The 23,164-nt window shown below is 46.7% G+C and overlaps 1 protein-coding gene across 4 annotated transcripts; it reads left to right on the top strand.

Moving 5' to 3' along the window:
- Positions 1 to 9,216: 9,216 nt before the first annotated feature.
- IFT27 (intraflagellar transport 27) lies at positions 9,217 to 20,371 on the top strand. Of its 4 annotated transcripts, none has more exons than XM_024100066.3 (8): positions 9,217 to 9,555; positions 11,077 to 11,211; positions 15,814 to 15,893; positions 17,214 to 17,273; positions 18,615 to 18,674; positions 19,319 to 19,436; positions 19,778 to 19,887; positions 20,074 to 20,371. In XM_024100066.3, the coding sequence occupies exons 2-8, from the start codon at positions 11,178 to 11,180 to the stop codon at positions 20,170 to 20,172; spliced, it is 561 nt and encodes a 186-aa protein (XP_023955834.1). In that variant the 5' UTR covers positions 9,217 to 9,555; positions 11,077 to 11,177; the 3' UTR covers positions 20,173 to 20,371. The 4 variants fall into 4 exon arrangements, with proteins under 4 accessions (XP_023955834.1, XP_005302488.1, XP_023955835.1 ...); XM_005302431.5 differs by lacking the exon at positions 9,217 to 9,555 and adding an exon at positions 9,913 to 10,086; XM_024100067.3 differs by lacking the exons at positions 9,217 to 9,555; positions 17,214 to 17,273 and adding an exon at positions 9,913 to 10,086.
- The last annotated feature ends 2,793 nt before the right edge of the window (positions 20,372 to 23,164 follow it).

A 23,164-nucleotide genomic window follows, 5' to 3' on the forward strand; every position in this document is an offset into this window, starting at 1 on the left:
TTCTGGGATGGAGCGCAGTGTGTATTGACTAGCAACGCCACACAACTACTTAGGCCAGGAAATTAAAAACGATTCATCAGATGAAACCACAGGAAGAAAAGGAGAAAAAAGTAAATACATGAGCTGAGATTTGGACACGATGCCAGTGTTAAAACACCTACTTGTTGTGAAAAGTATCATGTAAATGTTACTACTGCTAGGTACTGAGTCACCACCATCACATCATACAGAACACCATTCTCTAGTACTGTAGGCACCAAGACCGCTCTGTGAAGCCAGTCAGCAGCACTCCATAGCACCATTCCCCAGGACACTGCTCAGTGCTGACTCAGAAGGAAGCATACTTACTGAAGTTTGTGTTCCTACAAAAGGAGTCTTCTGCTTTTGAAGAATTATAATGCTAATGGATGGATGGGTGTGAAGAACACATTCATCTTCATGTAGTCTAAAGTAAATGAAAATGGAGTAATAAAGCAAGATGGTGTTTGCTAACTTGATGGCTTTTTCTCAGCAGCTGCTGACCTCAAGTGGCAATAAGATGTAATTACACTAAGAGTAGTAACAGGGTGTGTGTGAGAGCACCAGCAAGTGTAACACAGACAGACCCTGGTCATCCTTGGCCAGGATCAAACCTGGGACACCTCTGGAGCTTCAGGTATGAGCCTCTACTGCATGAGCTGTGAGAGAGCAGGAAGGCTACAATATTTCCAACCCCAAGCATTCAAAAACCACGGGTCAGCGCTGCCTCCCTTCCTCCCTCTCCCCCCCCCCTGCCCAAAATCATGACATTAGCTTAAAAAACATGCAGTTTTTAAAAAGTAAAAATGAATTTTGGATCCTTTATATTTGCCTTCTGGTTTTTGAGCCTTTAGGATTCTTATTTTCCAGCTTTTCTCTGTAACCAGGAGGGTTAGAAATTTGCTTTTTTAAAAAACCGTTGCAGAATAAACCTTTAGTTACTCACTTGGGCTCTAAAATCCAAAGTTTCATTTAAAACAAAGTTTCTAGCCTGCCTGGTTGTGATGAAAAATGTTCCAAATGTGAATCAAGTATAAATCAATATCCGCTTCAGTCTGAACCACCTGACACAATAAAGTGTGATTGTCTACAAATTTCACTATCAAAGTATTGTTAACTATCGCACTGCTGATCTTTTAACATTTAGCTAATGCCCTTGCTCTAGAAACCCAAACTGCGTCCACATTTTTGCAAGGGCCAAAACCCCCAATTGTTTCCTAGTCAGGTGACAAAACTCCCAGCACCCTCTTGGGTACTTCTATTATTCAGTTACTCCGTTTTGATACAAAAGTCTGCAGCATGCTGTAAATAAACATTTGGGGCACCATAAAATAAACTGAATCTCAAATTAAATTACAGGGGAGATACAGTACTGACTGAATTAACCATTTTCATATTTAATTCAATAAAACCCTCACTTGTTTAATGTATCTAATGCTGACATAGAATTTACTGTGTAGATTGGAGACCATAGGCACATTTTAGGTCAGCCTTGCAATAGAGTATACAGGGTATACATTATACTATGCCTGTTACATACATAAAATATCGACAGTACATAGCCCTGTGGAGTAAGATCACATATTGAAAGCCCCGACAACTGTCATGTGCCTATACAAGGCAGCAGAGTTAAATTCGCTCTTAGCTTCCTGATTTGCAGATAAAACCTCCCTTTCTGTCCTGAATGTTAAGTCCTCTATAATCTTCTCCCTCAGATATAGTAAAGCAGAAGTTACCATCAAACGCCAACGAAAGTCATGATGTTGGAGGATAAACCTTAAATAAGCACTACAGCCATTATACACCTTGACAGTGGCTTGGCATGTTTGCAAAAAGACATGGAATTGACACTCTGGGAGGAATCAGAATAGGTTTTGGTCCCTAGATTTAAGGAGGCTTAACATATGTAAATTATGTTCAGCCACACTATGAAAGACTCCTCATGTTTGTGCTCGTTTGACATGCTGCCAGGAAGGAATTTGCCCGGGATGGGGGTGCTTCTCCTGATTTCCCCCAGGCTACAAGATACTTTAAAGGGTGGGATAGCAGGTTTTACTCTCCTCTCCCTACCCCATGTGTAGATTATATCTATCTTAGCTATTCATAAAGGCCTTTGTACTATGGAATCTAAGCCCTGACAGGATTCCACTTAGGCCAGGATTGTAACTAATACAGGACTCAAGAAAAAGTAGCAGGCTGTGATGTCTTCATCTGCCTCTGTTGTCCTGGGTGCAACTTGCTACTGGTTCTGCTCCATGAGGACGATGACATGGGAAGCTAACTGAACGCTGAAGGCAGTGAGCTTGCACAAGGGTCACTAAGGACACAAGCCAACATGCAGAACCTGGTGATAACGTGCAAAAAGAAAAGAACCCAGTTTAACTCCCAGATCCCAGTGAAGTTTATAGTGCCAGCAATTAGAGAATGCATTGTTTTATTTGTAAACCATCCACAACTGATAAGGAAATCATTTAGAGACAATATCATTTTTTTACAGATTACCTTTTCAAAGTAGAACTGCACTTTAAGAATGCCCTCCAACAGGCACTAAACTGTCATGAGCCCCCCAATGGTTTTAAACAACTTTTCTCCAAAGGAGGGAGAGAAGGGAGTTCCCTTGTGTCTTTAGCCATGGGCTTGGGCAACCAGCTGTCAAAGGCTTCCCAGAGTGTGTCCCAGTCAAAAAGATCTCCTAATCTGGGCCTATTTCATAAACGTAGAAGTGATATAAAGCCAAGTACTAGAAGGCCAATTCGCCATTGTCCAGGCAGCTAAAATGGAAATGCAGGTAGCTGCTTGCAACAATAGGATCAGGAAACCCAGAAATGAAAAGAAGGTGGTGCTTCAAGAAGTAGGTAAGACTGGCCAGCTAAAATGGGAGATGGACGACCAAAGGAGTGCACTAAAACCCAAGCAGATGCAAGCTAAAGGGAACAGGAACCTTGACAGCACCGGAATCAGAATGTTCAACCCTTACAACAAAAGAACGTAGAAGACCTGGGCCTGATTCTCCACTCTGTTACCAAATTTGTACTGCTGGAATTCTGAGGTTCCCCCTGTTGAGGTCAGTAGTGATACTCAGTCTGAGAGTGTGGGGGATGATGAACTCACAGATTCTTTGGGTGCTGAACTCCCTGAGGGGAGTTTTCTGGATGAGACGAAGGGGAAACGTGGAGTAGAGGTGACAGATAGATTGTCAGGAAACTAGTCTTTCTTGTCCGCTCAGCATACTATGAGACATGTCTCTGTGTGTGAGTTTGACAAACAGAAACGGTATAGACTGAAAAAAACTGATGACCAAAATGCATTTCCCTTTGACCAATGGAAATGTAGGGGAATAATGGATATAGGAAGTTCATGGAAGTAGTGATGTTGGGTTGCATGAGAGCTTGAAACATAAAAAATAACTTTTGCATGACCTATTGGATAACAAAGTTTAGAATGCACTGGCTAGGGCCCAATGTCAGGGCCTTTCTCAAATGGATGTGCCTTCTAAGATTTTCTTTGGCTTGGAAAGAAAGTTTTTCTTGGTTTGCTTCGTGCACAGCAGAAGATGATTGACCACTTCAAGACGCCCTCAGGCCAAGTGCATTAAGATCCTGTGGGGATTAGGAATTTTGCCATGAATTTTCCCTCAGAGCTGTACGTAGGGTTGCCAACTTTCTACTGGCACAAAACCGAACACCCTTGCCCCGCCCCCTGTCCCACCCCTTCTCTGAGGCACCACCCCTCCCGCTCACTCCATCCCCGCCTCCGCCGCTCACTCTCCCCTACCCTCACACGCTCATTTTCACTGGGCTGGCTCAGGGATTGAGGTGTGGGAGGACATGAGGGCTCTGGCTGGGGGGGGTGGGCTACGGGGTGGGGCAAAAAATGAGGAGTTCAAGATGCAGGAGGGGGCTCCAGACTGAGGCAATGGATTGGGATGTGGGAGGGAGTGCGGGTTCTGGCTGGGGGTGCGGGCTCTGGGGTGGGGCTGGGGATGAGGGGTTTGGGTGAAGGAGGGGGCTCCGGGCTGGGGGATGGAGCTGAGGTGTTTGGAGTATGGGAGGGGGCTCTGGGCTGGGGTAGGGGCTTGGGTGCTGGGGGGGAGAGGTGCGGGCTCTGGGGTGGGACTGGGGATGAGGGGTTTGGAGTGCAGGAGGGTGCTGTGGGCTGGGACCGAAAAGGTCAGAGGGTGGGCAATCATAGCTGGGGCAGGGGTTTGGGAAACAGGAGGGGGTGCGGGCTCTGGGGTGGGGCTGGGGATGAGGGATTTGGGGTGCAGGAGGGTGCCTCAGGCTGGGATCAATGAGTTCGGAGGGCGGAAGGGGATCAGGGTGGGGCAGGGGGTTGGGGTGCAGGTGGGGGGTCAGGGGTGCTATTGTGGAGCTGAGGCTTGAAGCACTGGGAATTATGCTAGGACTGATATTTGGGGTTGGAATTGGGAAGGAGTCATGGAAAAGTTAGAGAGGAGGTTACAACGGTGGAAATGGTGTTTGCCTCGACTCTCCCTTCGAGAGCAGGTGCTAGTCATTAATAATTTAATTGCCTTTTTTTAGAAAAAGTTCAGAAGTTTCTTTTGGACTTTTTCTGGTATGGCATCATTGAGGCAGAATATTTTATATCTGTTGTAGAAGGTCTCCTTGACCTTTTGAGCAGAGTCGCTACTTTTTGGTTACAGTCTCTGCAGCCATTATTTGGAGATGAGCCTTTTCCTTAGAAGCAAAAGGCCTTTGCTTTACTTCAGCAGATAGGGGTTGGATTTTGATCAGGAACTTTTTTTGGTGGACCATGGCTGCCTCAATTTTGAGATGTTACCCAATTGGAGATTTTTTTAAGCTGAGGTCACAGGATAGGGAGCTGGAGTTCCCTGGGCTCCCTTGTTTATAACTCTGACATAAGGATTCCTAGTTTTGTTTCTAGGATTCCTAGTCTTGTCTCTTCCCTTATTGCAGCAGGTGTAATAAAATGGGTTCATTTAATTGATTTTACTCCTTTGACATGGGTCTCTGTGCATATCCTGGCTGTGAAGCTTGGTTTTCATTCCATTCGCCTCTGGGTTTCTTGGTTTATATCATAGGTGGAATCAGACCTTCCAAGGGGCAGTATTGCCAGTCTGGACAGATGCCTCCTTGAGCCAACTATTCCTAATGTTTCTATTTTCTTGCCTGTTGCTCCTTCAGAGGATTGGGATGTTAACAAGCCTGGCAGCTTGGTTGCCTTTGGGAGGTCTTCTGAATTTACTTTTAATAGCTTAGGCCATAAATCATTGCATATGCTTGTGGTAAAGATTCATCATTTTCAAACACCTGTTGATTAACCGATACAGTGTGGAGAAAACAGCTTCTGATGGCAGCTTTTCCGGTCTTGGGGGAGCAGTGGGTGAGGGGGGAAGAGTGAATGGTGGGTGGGGCCTGGAGGAAAGAGGTGGAGTTGGGGCGGGGCCACAAGTGAAAGGGGACAAACGGGGGAGGGGCTCTGGGCTTGGAGTTCTGGTCAGGGCCAACAGCTCCACTGCAGTCCCAGGCCTCGCCACCACCACCACCCCATGGCCCTGACCAATCTCTCAGCCCCCCCACCATGCGGGTGGGTGAGAGCAGTGAGCAGGGGCATGGCCTCGACCGGAAGAAGCAGGGCAGGGGGCTAGCCTCCCAAAGGGAAGCTTCACCCACCGCCCATGACTATGCCATAGCTCAGTGCTTAGTCCACATTCGTGGAAAACCCCTGTTCAAATGCTCTCTCCCTCTAGCAGGAGAAGAGGGAATAGAACCTGGGTTTCCCACATCCCAGGTGGCTGAGTGGGCTAAAAGTTATAAGCTCAGCTCCTCCTCCAGCCATTTTGCAGGGAGCAAGGTAGGCACCTAATTCATTTCTGCAAGAAACAGCTTGGGTGCCAAAGCCACCTGACTCCAGGCAGCGGGTTCTTCTTGTTTGTGGATCACTAAGCAGAGACAGAGACAGGCACCCCCCTGCAGCCCAGATTTAGGCATCTTTCCCTGAGAGAGGGGCAGGGCTTAGGACACACCCCTCTCATCAGCATCTCCTATTGGCTTGCTCCCCGCCTAGTGTGCTGGCTTTTGTGGATCACATTCTAGGCACCTGCCTCTCCCCATTCATTGCAGAGGGAGCCCAAGTGCCTAACTCAGGCTCTGTGGATCACAGTTTTGTTCCTGGGATTTTCTAAGCACCTCAAAATTAGGTGCTACGACACTCAGCATTGTGACACCTAACTCCCTTTGTGGATCCCACCCATCCATCCAACTTTTATACCATAGAAACACATGGCATACATGTCAAGACAATCAAAAGTGCTGATATCACTGCCACTAATACTCTGACTGCTTCCCCCACCCTATAATCATCTCTCTTTCCACTGGTTCTCAGCCAGCTAGCTTTCACCCATGCCTCAATCTCTATTAGATATTGAGTAAATAACCCTACTGCCCAAGCAGGATTAGAACTTGAACAGAGAGAAATATGGAGCTAGGCATCATCAGTATATTGAGGCATTGTAACTCGTACTTCCTTACTAACGGCCTCGTCTATAGTTTGCACAAGAGAGGTGACAAAATGCAATCTCGTAGAAGTCCACAAGACAGCCCTCTGAGCAGATGAACAGCTGTCCAATACAACCTCTGAGGTCAAATAAAAAGAAAGGGAAAGTGCCACGCTAAAGTGAGCCCATTTATTCATGTAGCTGCATCAATAAAACCTATGTCAGTTCCTGTACACCACTTCAAATGCCTACAGGTGAATCAGTAAATACTCATGGTCAATGGCATCAAAGGTAGCTACAGATCTAAAAGAAACAGCAGGGATACTTGATCTTCCTCCATCACCAAGAAGAGATCATTAAACAAGACCACCAGTGCAGCTTCTGTACTATACCCAGGCCTATGACCAAATTGACTAGAGTGAAAAAGGTACAAGTAATCCAGATATTGCTGAAGTCATTTTGGACATGCATACATTTATGTGCGTGCTTAACTTAAACTCTTTGGGACAAGGATCACTTCTTACTATATGTTTACTTACAGTGCCCAGCATGTTGGGGCCCTGATCTGATTACGGTCATTAGGTGCTGCTGTAATATAAATAAATATAATAAAACAATTTTGTTTTAAATCAAGAGTTTCCCACTTCCCTGGTTAAGGCCTCTGCATAGGAACACTAGGCTCTTGTATCTTTCCCATCCACTCCAGAATCAGGTCACTTAAGTCTTCCACCTCCTACTCAGTAATGTCCCCAGAACCCTACTTTAGTCTTGTCTCCCCATTAGACTCCCTGCAACCACACTCTGATCTCTCCTTCTTCATAAGATTAACTAGGATGATACCAGCTTCCTCTCAGTCCACAAGACAGACTTCACTTTATCTCTGAGATTAGGCCACCTATGTCCTTAGCTCAGTCTTCAGAATTAAAAACCTTACTTTACTACCACTGCTCCTATTCACCTGCAGTCCCATCATCCATGCTTTCTGCAGCCTGCCTGACAAAGTGTGGCCCACCTCCTGCTCCATAGGCAAAGCATAGGCTATCTGTTGACATAACTACTGACAGTCCCAATTCCCTTAGTTACTCACGTCTTCCTACCTGATATCAAAACAGGAGCTGAGGAGTTATATTACTGCAGATAACAGGGCCTCTTATAGCTGCTGGGTGGGGTGTTCTTTCCCTCTCTCATTTTTCAAGAGGGGGCTTGCCACTCCCCATTCCTGCCTAATAGACTCATAGACTCTAAGGTCAGAAGGGACCATTATGATCATCTAGTCTGACTTCCCGCATGATGCGGGCCACAAAAGCTGACCCACTCACTCCCGGAAGAATTCTCTCCCTTGACTCAGCTGTTGAAGTCCCCAAATCATGATTTAAAGACTTCAAATCACTGAGAATCCTCCAGCAATAGGTGGAGAAAAGACAGAAAGAAAGTGAGGAAATGGGGGCAAAGGTGTGCTCTACTTCTCCCCAGCTGCTGAATGGGGACTCAATCCAACCAGCCTCCTTGTTGACTGATGGGAGGATGCAGGAATCCCCTCTTCCCCCACTTGTTTTTTTCCTTGGGCTCCTTTTCTCTTTCTCCTCCACATGTTCAGGAAGAGAAAGAGGGAGAGAGAAGACTGCAGAGCAGGGAGCAGTTATTAGTGCTCTGCTGTACTCAGGAGAAGACTATGGACAGCTAACAGCAAGCACAGGCATGAGCACCTGCTTGGATCATAGGGCCCACATAGGCCTTAAACTACCATTGACAATACAAGTGAAAGAACAGCTTCCACCTTTGAAGAGTCAAAGGGATGAAAAGAGGTAAAACTGAAGGAACAGAGTGACTGGACAAAGGGAAGAGAGAAAGACAGAGGGCAGCAAGTCCACGAAGAGTTCTAACATTCAGACATAGATAGGAAGCTAATGAAGGGGACAGAGGATCATGTGGTGGATAGAAAACTTGCAAAGGTGACAAAGGATGGATAGTGTAATACTCTGAGAATGTCCCTTCTAGAGTCTTGACTAGGACTTTGGAACAGCCAAAAAACCTGTCGCCAAATAATCCATCCCAACTAGCACACTTGATCCCAACATTGGGTGGTGTAGATCTTCGGGACATCAATGAATGCTGGGTGGATTCTACTGCACTATAGACACGATCAATAAATCTCGTGGACATCATTACTGATCCTCCCTGGCTTCGTTGAAGGAGTTCTCCATAACCTGGGACAACTTGTTTATCTTTTTTAAATATTGGCACAACATTAGCTTCCTTCCAGTCTTCTGGAACTTCCCAGTGTTTCCAAACTTATTGAAAATCAGTATTAACAGTCGAGCCAGCTCCTTAGCCAGCTTTTAAAACTCTTGGATGCAAGTTATGCAGACCAGCTAATTTTAAAATACGTAACTTTCATAGCTACTGTTTCATAGCCTCACGAAATACCAGTGGAATGGAAAGAGACTTATCGTCTGGCTACATGATCATCATCTGGTTTTTAAATTTTTACCATCACAAAGCCAGCGAGGGGCAACAACACACAGGTGAGAGGAGATGGAGACAGGTGAGCGACGGAGTGGAAGCCAGGGCAGCTGACAACAGAGGCCGATTGGCTAGGAAGGCAGTGAAAGCGATGGGAGGCATGAACTGGAGGATGCAGAGGTGGGAGGGAAGCCAGCCAGAGTGAGCAATATAATCACACCCTTCTCCTCTTTCTCACTGGGGGTTCCCTACAGCGTGAGGCACTCCCTGCCCCAGCACTGACTTGTGGCTGGCTGTCACTGCTCGCACAGGCATGCCTGCCCCCCACGGGGGCTGCACGCGCACACGAGGCCGAGGGCCGGCTGAAGAACCCAGGGAAAGCACGCGCAGCCCCAAGCGCGGAGAAAGAAAGCCGGAGGGGGCCGAGTTAGAGGGAAGAGGATGGTGCGCATGCGCGATTAACTCAGTTAACCCGGCGTTGAGTGACCGAGAAGCGTGGAAGAGCCCATTATGTACCGAAGGGCGTAGGCAGTTAAAATAGTTTTTTTTCCCGCTCTTTCCCTCAGAACGCTGCCAGGAAGTTGTGCCTCATTTTGGTAAGTACTGCTAGTCCGTATCTTTCTGGGCGTCGCGCCTTTCCCTAACCCTCCCTATAGAATAATTCCGCCTAGATAGTACGGGCCGCCGTGGTCTGTCCAATCAAAAAGAGGTTCCAGTAAATGTCATTAGTTGTTGGGTAGAAACAACCTGAGCGCACGCGCACACACCCAGAACTGCAGCGTTAATGACTTCATCGCCTGCCTCAGGCCGCTTGTCCCTCGCAATGGGCGGGGCATTTCTTTCGATTGACAGACTCATACCCAATGACAAGTATATTCCTGAACCAATGGCCTCAGAGTATCGAGGACGCCGACGCCGAGTTCCCAAAAGGTGGAGCCCAATGGAAGGGAGTCAATAGCAGCCCGAGAGGCCGGTGGATGGACAGCACCACCAGCCAATCGCGTGTCAAAGAAGGGGGCCACCCCAAGGAGGGCGGTGGCTGAGCGAGGATGGAGCGTTGCTAGGGAAGCGCCGGTGGTGGGGACAGGGCTGCGGAGCCTGCGATGCTGCCCGAGTTCGAATAGCCGGTGGGGCCCGCGCTCCCCCCCCCCGCACCCCACTCCCCTCGGAGCCCGCCCCCTCCCCCTCTGCACCCCGCAGGGACCTGCCTCCCCCTCTGCACCCCCTCCCCTTCAGAGCCCGCGCTCCCCCCGCACCCCACTCCCCTCGGAGCCCGCCCCCCTCCCCCTCTGCACCCCGCAGGGACCTGCCTCCCCCTCTGCACCCCACTCCCCTCGGAGCCCGCCCCCCTCCCCCTCTGCACCCCGCAGGGACCTGCCTCCCCCTCTGCACCCCACTCCCCTCGGAGCCCGCCCCCCTCCCCCTCTGCACCCCCTCTCCTTCAGAGCCCGTCCTCCCCCTGCACCCCACTCCCCTCAGAGCCTGCCCCCAACCCCCTCTCCTTCAGAGCATACCCTCCCCCTCTGCACCCCACTCCCCTCGGAGCCCGCCCCCCTCCCCCTCTGCACCCCCTCCCTTTCAGAGCCCGCCCCCTCCCCCTCTGCACCCCACTCCCCTCGGAGCCCGCCCCCTCCCCCTCTGCACCCCACTCCCCTCAGAGCCCACCCCCAACCCCCTCCCCTTCAGAGCATACCCTCCCCCCTGCACCCCACTCCCCTCGGAGCCCGCCCCCATCCACCTCTGCACCCCTTCCCCTTCAGAGCCCGTCCTCCCACCGCACCCCCTCTGCACCCCACTCCCCTAAGAGCCCACCCCCCCAACACCCTCCCCTTCAGAGCCCACCCTCCCCCTCTGTGCCCCACTCCCCTCGGAACCTGCCCCCCCTCAACACCCTCCCCTTCAGAGCCCACCCTCCCCCTCTCCACCCGCCTCTGCACCCCACTCCCCTCGGAACCTGCCCCCTTGAGATCTGCCCTCCCCCTCTGCATCCCCCTTGCCCATTAGGACCCGCTGCCCCCCCAGCTGGGGCTTTCAAGTCCCACCTCACCCAGGTCCCGCTTGCTGACTCGCCCCTGCTCAGCCCTTTGGTGATTGTTTAAGGCTCTTTTCCCCCACAGGCTCCAGCACCCTGGGGTCTCTCCCTTGAGACAGGGCTGCAGTCATCATTGCCGTGACCCCCCAGGAACAGTCCCCAGTTCCCCTTGTGGCAGCACAGAGCATGGTGAAACTAGCTGCAAAGTGCATCCTGACAGGTGAGCTTGTCATCTGGAGTCTAGTGCTTAATTTGTGCCAGGACTGAGCCCCGGCATCTCTGGGTTTGCTACATCAGTTATAACTGTAAAATAATTGCTTGAGCCACAGCACCTCTTTCATTACAAATTAAGCCTGGCTAGAGTCCATGGGGTTGGCCGTTCCTCCTGACCCAAAATAATGGGTCAGCTGAGGGGTCGAGTAATGGCCAAAATGGTCCAATGTTTTAAAACACTGATTTATGAGAACGGTAATGAAAGACAGCAAGACTCTGTGATCTCCAGGAGCCCTACATACTTAGACCTACTCGCAAAAATGAAGTTACTCAGCTGAGTTATTTTAACTCTGAACAATGCAAGGAAAAAATTGCCCCAGCACTCAAATGAAAAAGATAGACCACCACCTCCTGCTGCAGTAGTTGACAGTGGCCAAATGCTATGTGGTCAGCTGACCAGTGAATTGATGTTATTTGACCAGGCAATTGACTGTCTTGCCAAGCCTACACCGATCTCTCGCCATGTTGTTAGTGTTAGCTGTTATTTATATTATGGTAGCAGCTCAAGTGCCCATTAGGTGAGATCAGGGCTGCATTGCACTAGGTGCTGTGCATGCAAATAGAGACAGTCCCTGGCCCAAACAACTTGCTATCTAAATAGATACGGTGGAATGGGGCACAGAGAGGGGAAGTGATTTGCCCAAGGTCACATGCCAGGTCACTAGTAGAGCAGTGAACAGATCCCAGGTTTCCTGACTCCCTGTCCAGTGCCCTGTCCACTAGATCAGAGTGCCTCAACAACACTGCTTCATTTTGTACAGCAGCCTTCATACCAATTGTACTTCAGTTACAACTGTATTTAACTACAGTCTATAAAAAGCAGCGGGTAACGAACTGAGAGGTACAGATGAAGAAGAGGATGTTTTCAGATGAAATATGATGGAGAGCCAGTGGGAAAAAAAGATGCAGGATCAAAGAGAAAGCTCTCTTCACAACAATGGAAAGATGATGTGACAGGAAGGGCAAGAGAAGCGGAGCAGGGAGCCAAGACCAGCTTCATGAAATAAGTAGGAGCATTCCCATTAGTGATGAAAATAAAAATTGTGTCAGGAATAAGGATGATTCCATGATTTCAAACAAGAAAAAAAGTATGGTGTTAGTCAAGTTGAAAGTAAAAAAAAGGCAGATGTGTCCGAGGAGGCTGCTCTTGCTCAAGAGAAGCACAAGTTAACCTGAAAGAAGCTGAGGTAAACCTGCAAGTTGGTTTGGCCATGACAGACTGTGGAAGGTTAAGATGTATGTACAGTTGAATGCTATCAAACATAATAGAAGCAAGACATCAAATGTAGAGATAAGATGACTGAAAGGCATAGGTGTAGTTTCACTTCTATTTTGGAGGGCGCAGCTCTAGCCAAACCAACAGGGTCATGCATGGGGTGCAAATTCCATGCCTGTTGAGGCTTGCAGTTTGAGGAGGGGGGAGGTAACATCCCCCATGTTCCCCCAATTTATGTCCATGATGAAAGGGGCTAGGTAAAATGAAAGATTCTCACTTCCCTGCTGGCTTCAGGAACCTTCGAAGGGGAAGGGTCTTAACACAGAAGAGGAGCCACAATGAATTAAAGGGGGAGAAATAACACAATTAGGTAGAAGCATAAACATCAGAGGAGGGAACAAAAAACTCACATGTACCTACTCATGTGGAGGAGAGAGTGGCTTACATTGCTGAGAGTTGCACAGAGGTCAAGGTGAATGAAAAGAGAAAAAGAGTGTTCATTAGCAGAAAGAAGGAGATTGTTAACTATACGATGGACAATGATTCCTTTGTTATTTCCAGGGAAGATTTACAGTCAAGAATATTGTTGTGAGCTATTTGCTGAGAAAAAGGGAAGGTTAAGGATAGGGCAGTAGTTAGACGGTGAAGGGAGTGTATTTAAAGAGGGTGGTAAACAGCATTTGATATTTTTTTTTTTTTTTTTTTAGAGAAATGGGGAAGGTACTGGAGGGCAATGGAATTAGTAACATTAGGAATAGCACAGGGAGCAATGGTGGAAAGATGGGACCAAACTAAAGGAAAAAGGCAGGCAATATTAAATTACTGTAATAAAAAAGTATAATGATGGATTGGAGTGAGGGGAAAGAATGGAGCAAGGGAAGAGAAGAATGTCACTAATGGGGCATGCAGTGTTGTTGTTGGTCTCAGGATATTAGCGAGACAAGATGGGTGAGGTAATATCTTATTGGCCCAGCTTCTGTTCCTTTTGTACCCTCACAAAACAATTTATTTTCCCAACACTGTTGCTAAACGATCCAATAATCCTGTTTCAATACATGAAATAGAATTAGTACTCAAAGGGCAGAGCAACAAATCAATGTACATAGTTTACTTTTCCAGTTGCATTAAATTCAGGCTTAATTTTTCCTAAGAACTGTGTCAGCTGAGCCCAGGGTGAGAGAGAGAAGCTTTGGCGCATATACAGAGCTCTTCTTCAGGTCCTGAAGAAGATTTCTGTGTAAGTTGGAAAGCTTGTCTCTCACCATCAGAAGCTGGTACAATAAAAGCTATTCTCTCACCTACCTTGTCTCACTAATGGGGCAATCAGTCTGAAATAAGATACCAAATTAGATAAGAATTTGCACTGAGAGGTGGAAACAAAAGAACTTTCTGCAGTTTGGGACAGGGTGTGAAGAAGCATCATGTCATGAAACATGGTCCATTATGGTCTATTAAACTATGCATTAGCCTCCCCAGGGAAACAATAGACTGGTCAAAGCACAAGAGAACATACTGTAGGGAACAATCCTGAATTGGTCAAGGTTGAACTAGATCAGTGGTTCCCAAACTTTATTGGTTCATGTACTGCCTTCTTAAGAAGCTGTTGTGAAGTGAACTCCATGACCTTACAGGGCATTTCCATCTTAATTTGTGGGCCCAATTCAGCCCTAGTATAAGTAGGTACAGCTATCTATATAATAGGATTTCAAGATTGTGACTCTGATTCAGCAGACATTCTAGACTTCAGTGTGAAGCAAAGGAAACAGCTACAAGCATGGTTGAGAGCTCTTGTTCAGAATATCACCAGGTTCAGTCAGCGCTGGTCCCTGTGAGAACCAGGTGGAAAGTTGGAGTCCAAAGGTTCTGTGGCAGTCCAAATGTGACAGCTAATCAGAGAAGGTGGGAATAACAGCTACCTGGGGTAACAAAGAGGTGGAGCAGGTGTGAGCACAAACTTTGGGAACATGTACAAATAGCACCCTTGCTCGTTGCAACACAGCTCATGAAACGAGCTCCATTTTCAGCTTTTTTTTTTTTTTTTCACACACATGACTATGAAGTATACCCATGCAATAGCATAGGCTTTCAGCTACTAGTATTAAATATATTTACTGCAGGGCTAAATTTGGCCTATGATTCTGTGAGCAAGTGTCACTACCCAGAATGCTCTCCTGCTCCAGTTATATGTGTAGCTTTCCCACTCTGCCTCAAAACACAGTGTGTACACACTATGGTAAGGTCAAAACTTACCCCATTCCTGGATTCAGCTTTATTAACAAAGTAACTCAACACAAAATATTAATTCCAGGCTTGGTTGCTTCCTAGAATCCCTCCTTATGAACTGTTCAGCCTAGACCTCTAGACCCTTTGCACTGGGTAGGCCAGCACAAAGGAGGAAAGTAGGAGTATATCCTGTGGGAACATCAGGACAGCTCTATGCCAGCTTCACAGGAGGTCCTGTTATAGAGCGTGTTCCAGGGAGAAGCCTGTGCATTCTTAAGATCCAGCAATTCGGTGCCACTGCTATGGCCCATAGGGACTACTACAGCAGGAGCCTAAATTAGGGCAGCCCTGGGGGGTAACCTACACTCGGGGGCCAAACCAGCACCCGGCATCCCCAAAATAGGGGCAGCACAAGCCATCTCCCTACTGTCCCTGCACCCAGCTTTTATGGGTATGAATCAGGAGGCCTTTTCGCTCTAGAGAGTGATACTCACTTCCCTTATGTCCAGGATGGAGCTAACAAACCATCTGCAGCAGGAGTTGCTTAGCATCTCCCAGCACGGGCAACACCTGCTAAGTGGGGGAGGGTTCATAGGAGAACACTTCCACCCTCTTGCAATTCTCCAGTAGCATGAATGACCTGATCGTCCCACAAACATATTTGGATTTTGGAAGATATGTAATCTTGAGAGAGGAAGGTCTCCTATCACAGCTCCTTCTCCCATCCTATTCCACAGTTTTTTGTCTTCACATTAAGGTATGCCTGAATAGGTTTGGGAATCTTTAATTGTCCATGCTAGAAAGGATACAGCACTGACCTGTGAATTTTAGAACAAATGGCAAGTCTGCCCTGATGTTTAGGGACCTCTCAGCCATGGATATTGTAGACACCTAAAGCCAGCTCTGCACATGCAATAGCAACACTCATTTCACCACTTAGACAATTGTCCTATTGATTTTTCTGGCTTTCTTGCCTGTAGTGACTGGTATGAGTAAAATTGCAAATGCAGGTAACCAAAAGTTCTTTTGGGGATTTGGTGGGAACAGGATTGAAGGGAGGGGAAATGAGATTGTCCATCCACAACTAAAGAAAGTGCTTTGGCCATGCAGGTGACTCAGCAGTAGGGAAGAGTGCCCTGGCCCAGATGTTCTGCAATGATGGAGCTCATTTCCAGAAAAACTACACACTGGTAAGCTTTGTGGGTTGATACATCCAGGACAGGGATTGAGGGAGGACACCAGGCTCAGTCTGCCATCGAGTGACTTCTCTAAAACTCCATGAGTGAGAAATAGGAAACTCCAAGCAGGATGAATTATTGAGGGCTGGTTTTAGCTATTAACAAACCTGTACACTGATGCATTAAAGGGGGTGTCTAGTAGGGTTTTCTTTCAAAATACTTATAGACACCAGGTTGTAAAGAGAAGCTGACTAACATCATAGTAGATTTCCATATACCTAGGGAGTTGGCTTCAAAGTTTAACACAGAATAAATTAATTGTGATAGTTTCCTTCTGTATCAGAATTTTCACAGGCTAGTGGGGTCTCAGACAATTTCCCATTTTCAGGGAGCTCCAAGGGAAAATGGCTTGCTGCAGGAGGAAACTTCTTACTCCAAGTAGAATATCTGAGTGTGAAATGTATGCTCTTCACTATACAAACATGAAAATATGCTCCATGGCCCCAAGCTCTTGAAATCTAAAGAAACCATTCTAAGACTAAGAGGATGCAGTTTGCAACCCTTCCATATAAAAAATATTAATGGTGATAGGTGTACAGAAGCAGGATGAAAAATAAGTCCTGTCACATGTGTTATACATTGAAATAAAGACCAAAAGGAAAACTGGAGAATAGAAATAGAAGAGACAAAAAGGAAAAGAGGTTGGGGGAGGGAGAGAGAAAGTGGAAGAGGCATAAAAAGAGGACCCCAGAATCCTATGTGCCAGCTGCAGCAAAGCACCTGTGAAGGATCACATGGTCAGTGCAGAGGATTCAGGGGGATGTTTTAGAGCAGCCAAGCAGAGAGGAACCAGTGAGTATTGATCCAGCTCTAGATCTGAAGTTGTCAGCCAATATCCTGGTATGTGAGCAAATCTCCAGAGGCTAGTTCTTTTCCGTCGCCTTTCCCCATGTGAGCAAGTTTCTAGGGGTTGACAGCATCTTTGATTGTAAGAAAGTTTAAAGAGACAAGATCCTGAAGAAGAGCTCTGTATAAGCTCAAAAGCTTGTTTGTCTCACCACCAGAAGTTGGTGCAATAGAAGATATTACCTCACCCACCCTGTCTGTCTAATATCCTGGGACCAACACAGCTACAAAAATACTGCATACAACATGTAAGAAAGTTTGTTATTAGGACTTTAGGAAGTGTTATTGTGAAGTTGGTTCTCCACAGTCTCAGTTTGATGGTATTCTGGTGATCTAAGACGATTGCTGCACCCTAGAGCATAGTGTGTAAGTGGACAGGCCTCTACAATCCCTGCTGATCAATGTTTTCCTGGTTCTGCTTGACAGACGACGGGCGTGGAACTGTTGGTGAAGACTGTATCTGTTCCAGAGACAAGTGATAGTGTGGTGAGCCCTACTGTGTCACAAATAGGGACAGAAGGAGATCTTCAGAGCACACAGTCCATCTATTACGTGGATGTCTGATATGTCTCATTCCCTTGAATGGACGCACCAGAGGTTTACCTGAATATTAAGTTGAAAACCTGATACACTGCTCATGTGCTAAAATAATTCAAATAATAAATAAAAATAATTATGCACAATAGCTGATTTTTTCCAGTGATAACTTATTTTTAAAACATACATGTTTACATATTCAACTGCAACATGACTTTTTAAACTGAAGCTCTCAGCAATCCAGTTAGGGCCCTGTACTGCCATGTAGGATACCCAGGTATAATTCCAATTCCCTAGAACAGTGGAGACTGAGCCCTATCCAGAATGCTATGTGTTAATGCTCTGCACTACCATTAAGATATAGGTATACTCAGGTTAGCATCCCAGTCTCTCTTGTTCCACAGATCTAGTTGGTGCTCGGAGTGGAGACAAGGCCTGGTGCACTGTGGAGTAGATCTTTTCACTGTTTATGCAGGAAATCCAGCTACTGCTTTGCACTTGCCCTCTGGTCTAGGTGCACTGTGGAGGCTGTGAGCTTAGCCACTGAGGCATGAGGCTATGTTGCTGTGGTTGTACAAGAAGCAAGTGTGACAGCTTCTAGTATACACCTCCCAAACCTTTCCCCACATAGAATCATAGAAATGTAGGACTGGAAGGGACCTCAAGAGATCATCAAGTTAATTCCCTGTGTTGTGGCAGGACCCCATTAATCTAGACCATCCCTGACAAGCGTTGGTCCAACCTGTTCCTAAAAACCTCCAATGATGAGGATTCCACAGCCTCCCTTGGAAGCTTGTTCTACTTCTAACTACAAGGGTAGTTAAGCCAGTTTTTCCTAATATCTAACCTAAATCTCCCTTGCTGCAGATTAAGCCCGTTGCTTCTTGTCCTGCCTTGAGTGAACATGGAGAACAATTGATCACCATCTTCTTTATAACAATCCTTAACATATTTGAAGACTGTTATCAGGTCCCCCCCTCAGTCTTCTTTTCTCAAGACTAAACATGCCCAGTTTCTTTAACCTTTCTTCATAGTCAGGTTTTCTAAACCTGTTATCATCTTTGTTGCCCTTCTCTGGACTCCAGCTGAGGCCTCACTGTCCTGAGTAGAGAGGGACAGCTACCTCCTATGTCTTACAAACAGCATCCCTGTTAATACCCCCCAGAGAGATATTAGCCTTTTTTTTTTTCAACTGCATCTCACTGCTGACTCATATTCTGTTTGTGATCCACTATAATCCCCAGATCCTTTTCGTGGTCTTCCATGCAAAAACCTTCTTTCTGCTTTCAGGAACTCTTCCTTTTTGACTCAGCGGGGAAAGAACTATTTTCTGAGATGATGGAGAAACTGGTAAGTATCATGTAATAGTCGTCTTGTTCCTCAAGAGGTGCTTTTGCTGTGAAAAGGATCTGAGCTACCCAGTCTGGCAGATGTAGCAAGCCTTGGCCTGAGTGGGAGAAACCCCTCTCGGTTACCTATATCCCTGTTCCTTTATTTTCTGAAACTTGGAACAGTACTGTAGGGAATCTGTTCCACAGGAAGGGAGGTGGGATCCCAGAGGAAGCTCCTTTGGCTCTTAAAAAGAAATGGGAATGCTAAACTGAGATAACTGTGTGGATGTTTTTGTTTTTTTATGGGCATTTTTAGAGGAACTTCCATTTTGCCAATTCTAGTATATCAGATTTTTGCCTTCAGCCTGATCTTTCTGTTCCACATAGACTCTGCCTTCTAATGGGATATAGAACTGCCCTTGACTTTTCACACTCCAGCAAGTGTGTCCCTGCCCCCACCCTACATTAGAGACCTTTGCATTGTATCATCTAATTTTGATGCATAGGGTCAGCTAATTGGGCGTGAGGTCTCATTATATAAGACTCCTTTTATTCCTGTCCTGGAATGTATTTCCTGTACAGACACTTCTTCTCTGGGGATGTATTGACCATTGGTCACATCAGTTTCATTAGAGCTGACAATATCTCCCTCTTGATGTACAGTGGGAGCAGCCCAATGCCCTGTGTATTGTGTATGATGTCACCAATGAACAGTCTTTCAACAACTGTGCCAAGTGGCTGGAGAAGCTGAGGGCACAGACACTTGGAATGCACCTTCCAGGTAGGAGATGGTGAGATTCTTTGCACCTATTCTCATGTTTTGTGGCAGCGTCTCTTCCCATTGAGCTGTGGCATAAAGCATTATCTTAAATCCAAACCAGACATGGCTTCCTCCAACTCACCCAGTCTGTTAATAAGACAGACCAGGGAAGTGCATATTCCATGCATATTCCAGGTGATTTCCTTGCTGTCCTCTCTAGCACCTTCTTTAAGCAGCCATAGTCTAGCAATCCAATTTTTTTCCTCCCCTGTTTTCTAACTCACCCACCAGGTTTTCCGGTATTTATTGCTAACAATTCAGCATTTCTTTTTTTCCTTTTCTTTGTTTCACATTTTTTGTAGGTGTTTTAGTGGGAAATAAAACAGACCTGATTGGTCGACGAGTTGTGGAGCAGAAACAGGCACAGGAGTGGGCTGAGATCCATGGCCTACAATACTGTGAGACATCAGTGGTGAGTGTCTTCTCTCTTCTCCTTCTGTGGAAGTAGGCGAATTCTCTTTTGGGGGTTCTGTTACAATCCTTTATCATTTAATCCACTCCCAGTATAAATGTGGGGGGTTTTATTGAGCAGATAAGAGTAGAAATAGTTCAATGATTCCTCCATCCATTTTTCACATCCTCTCTTCTCTCTTTACAGAAGGAGATGGAGAACATCGAAGCCCCATTCCACATATTGGCAAACTCATTCCACCGACTGTACAGAGAGAAGGTGGAAACCTTTCACTCACTAGTGTGAGGGCCTTGGGTATAGCAACTTGCTTAGCCCCTGTGGGGTTTCTTTTAGTCCGGAAACACCCTGATGCCTAGAATCCCGCAGACTGGAAGATGGAGAGAAAGTGAGAGAGGAGATTTTTTTCCCCCCCTTGTGACCGTTTCCTGACCATTCAGATTAAACCAGAAATAAATATGGGGAAAGGCAGCCTTTCTGAGGTTGAGACCTGGTGTTTCTTTCATGTCTCCGGACTTGGTTTTCTTCTCCATAAAAATCTGTTGTATAGTTGGGGGGCTACAGAATGGAAATTGCCAGCCTTCTGCTTTGAGATTGCCCCATCCTTTGTCAGAATGGCTTTTCTGCTAGAAACAAGGGTCAGATGATTTGGTGGGGTTTTTGAGATGGGGAAGGAGTAGGGAGGCTAATGGGACATTTCTCACATTGGACAGCCCAGCACTGACATATATCTGAAGGGAGTAGGACTGCGGAAGGCCTTACACGTGGAAAGCATATTCACTAGCAGGGCTGGAATAGACTGGAACAGCCCAGAGCCTGTTGAGATGTGCTCAGCAATTGTGGCATCTGCAGGGATTCTTCTTGACTCAGGAATGGTTCTTAGATGTGCCTACAGATTGGGGCTTGGCTTACGTGATGTTCCCAGGTTCATCAGCTTGGAGCCCACTGCACTGCTGACGTAGTTTGTGACCCTAATCTATGTTTCTGACTTCTCAGAGTCGAGTTCTTAATCTGACTTGGCTCATTTTCTCTCCCTGTTAGAAGCTGTCTGGCTGCCAGGAGCTTTTCCCCTGTACCTCTCATAACTTGGTAATGCAGTGCCCTCTGCTGGTCCCAGGTCACAAACGTGCCCAAGAAGATGCCACTGTGTTGTAGTGAGCAAGAATTGTGCTCCTATCTTCCTTCCCCACCTCCCAGATCAGAGCCATCCCTTGGATAGGGCGAATTGGGGTGACCACTCCAGGCCGTGCACTTTGGGGGACCCTGTAGGCCAGTGCGATTGGCCGGCATGGTCGGTCCCGGAAGAGACTAATCCATCACTTCTGCCCTGGACCCCACACACCCCTAGGGACAGCCCTTTATCCTGAGGAGGGGTCCTCAGGATTTCAAATAGATAATTTCTCCTGCTCTCTCTCCCCATGTTCTCCTCCCCACCCCCAACTTGCCTTTGTTTTGTGTATTTGGGATGTGGGGGGTGTTGCTGAGTAAATTCAGTAGTGGCAACTCCTCGCTAGGTCCAGTTTTCCAGTCTCTTGGTCAAATGAGAACCTCATTTCGTTGTTCAGTTTTCACCATCCATTCTCACATTTCCTAGCTGATCACTTGGTTCTGGTATCACTAGTGCATACAGGACACAGAAAGAGAAAGAGGCCACCTGGCTCTAAACTATTGAGTCAGCAGAGGGACTTGTTGAGGTTTGGTGTGAGGAGGGGCAACATCTCTAGGTAGAATTCTTGTCTCTAATATAATACTGATGTAGCATATGTGAGAACCCTTTCAGATCTCCAGTGCAAGGAGATGCACTGCAGTTAGGCAAAACATCTGTGCAGTTCAAGATAGGATGTAGCTCTTTTATTCCAGAAGAGGGACAATTGCAGAGATTCTCTTCTGCTTCCAAGGTCACAACATCTTCCCTTGGCTAAGGGGTACTGATTTTTCTGGGGTATGCACTGAGTCATTTCTCTGAGACAAGCTTTCTAGGAATCTCTGCTCTTAGTGGGTTGGATGTAATGCATCTAAGTAGGAGATGTGGAGGCAGGAGCCAGCCACCTCCAGCTGCTGTGAATAAGATATAATTATTTTTAATACTGTGTTGAGTTAGTCAAAGAACTTTAGAACTAAAGGCTCACTTTGATTCGATGGCTTCTACTACAGTTTTACTAGTAATGTGCTTCTGTTACATGATGGATCTTTTCATATTTGAAATATTTTTCCAAGTGTATCTTTGCCACCTGTGGCATGATCTATGGAGGATTAATACCTTGGGGATGGAAGATAAGGGGAAACCCATGTGATTTTTATCTGGGAACGCCTTTCTATCTGCCCCAGGAAAAGCCTGCCATAGCTCTTAATGACTGAAGAAGAGCTCTGTGTAAGCTCAAAAGTTTGTCTCTCTCACCAACACAAGTTGGTCCAATAAAAGATATTACCTCACTTACCTTGTCTCGCTAATATCCTGGGACCAACACAGCTACAACAATGCTGCAAATAGCTCTTAATAAACAGTCTGTAAAATGGAGCTGGGTGAATGTTTTTCACTGAATGAAAGCAAAAAGCTGGAGAATCTAATTAGAAGAATGCTTACAGTGCTGATTGGTGATTTATAAGGTAGCTGCTTCCTCTGGGTTAGTGAAGAAAAATGCATCCCATTCAGGGAAAGATGTATTGCCTGAGAGTGAAAATGTGTAGTCTAACTAGCTAGCTGTAGGGATTCATCTGCTGCCCCTTTTCCTCTTCCCACAGGCCATGTCTAGAGTAAGAAAACGGGTTGTGTTTAAAACATGGTGGCTAACCTGTTTCAACACACATTTTGAGCACTAATGTAGACATGATTTAATGTCTTTTAAAACGTTAGCTGGTCATGGTCCTCCAAACGGAGGAACTTCGGTTTGACTATATTCAGCTAATGTGTTTCAGAGGCATTCTAGCCTGTCTGCTCTAGTATTTTAAAACATGTCAGCTTGTTTTCCTAGTGTAAACGTGGCCCAGCTGGGGAGGTTGGTAGTGGCGTGGAGAAGGGGTGCCTGAGAGCTTGTGGGTTTGTTTTGGAAAGGAGGCTGTGGATGCTCAGTATGTCTGTGCATGAGGGAGCTTGGGGTAGCTAGGTGGGCTGCGGGGGGAGCCTGGAGCAGCTGGGTGCATGGGATGTGTGAGGGAAAAGTCTGGGGCCCATATTGGGTTCCCCGTGCCTTCTGTGATCACAGTCAAACCTACATTCCTCCCTTTGAAGGGTTGACCTGCCATCACCTCTTCCCCATGGGTTGTGTTCTCTGCTCCTGTC

Source organism: Chrysemys picta, chromosome 1, assembly GCF_011386835.1.
Source record: "Chrysemys picta bellii isolate R12L10 chromosome 1, ASM1138683v2, whole genome shotgun sequence".
Classification (NCBI taxonomy): domain Eukaryota; kingdom Metazoa; phylum Chordata; order Testudines; family Emydidae; genus Chrysemys; species Chrysemys picta.

Coding starts and splice junctions, on each gene's coding strand:
- IFT27 (XM_024100066.3), top strand. CDS start 11,178: ATGGTGAAACTAGCTGCAAAGTGCATCCTGACAG. Junction 18,675..19,318: donor CTGAGATGATGGAGAAACTG/GTAAGTATCATG, acceptor CTTGATGTACAG/TGGGAGCAGCCCAATGCCCT. Junction 19,437..19,777: donor ACTTGGAATGCACCTTCCAG/GTAGGAGATGGT, acceptor CATTTTTTGTAG/GTGTTTTAGTGGGAAATAAA.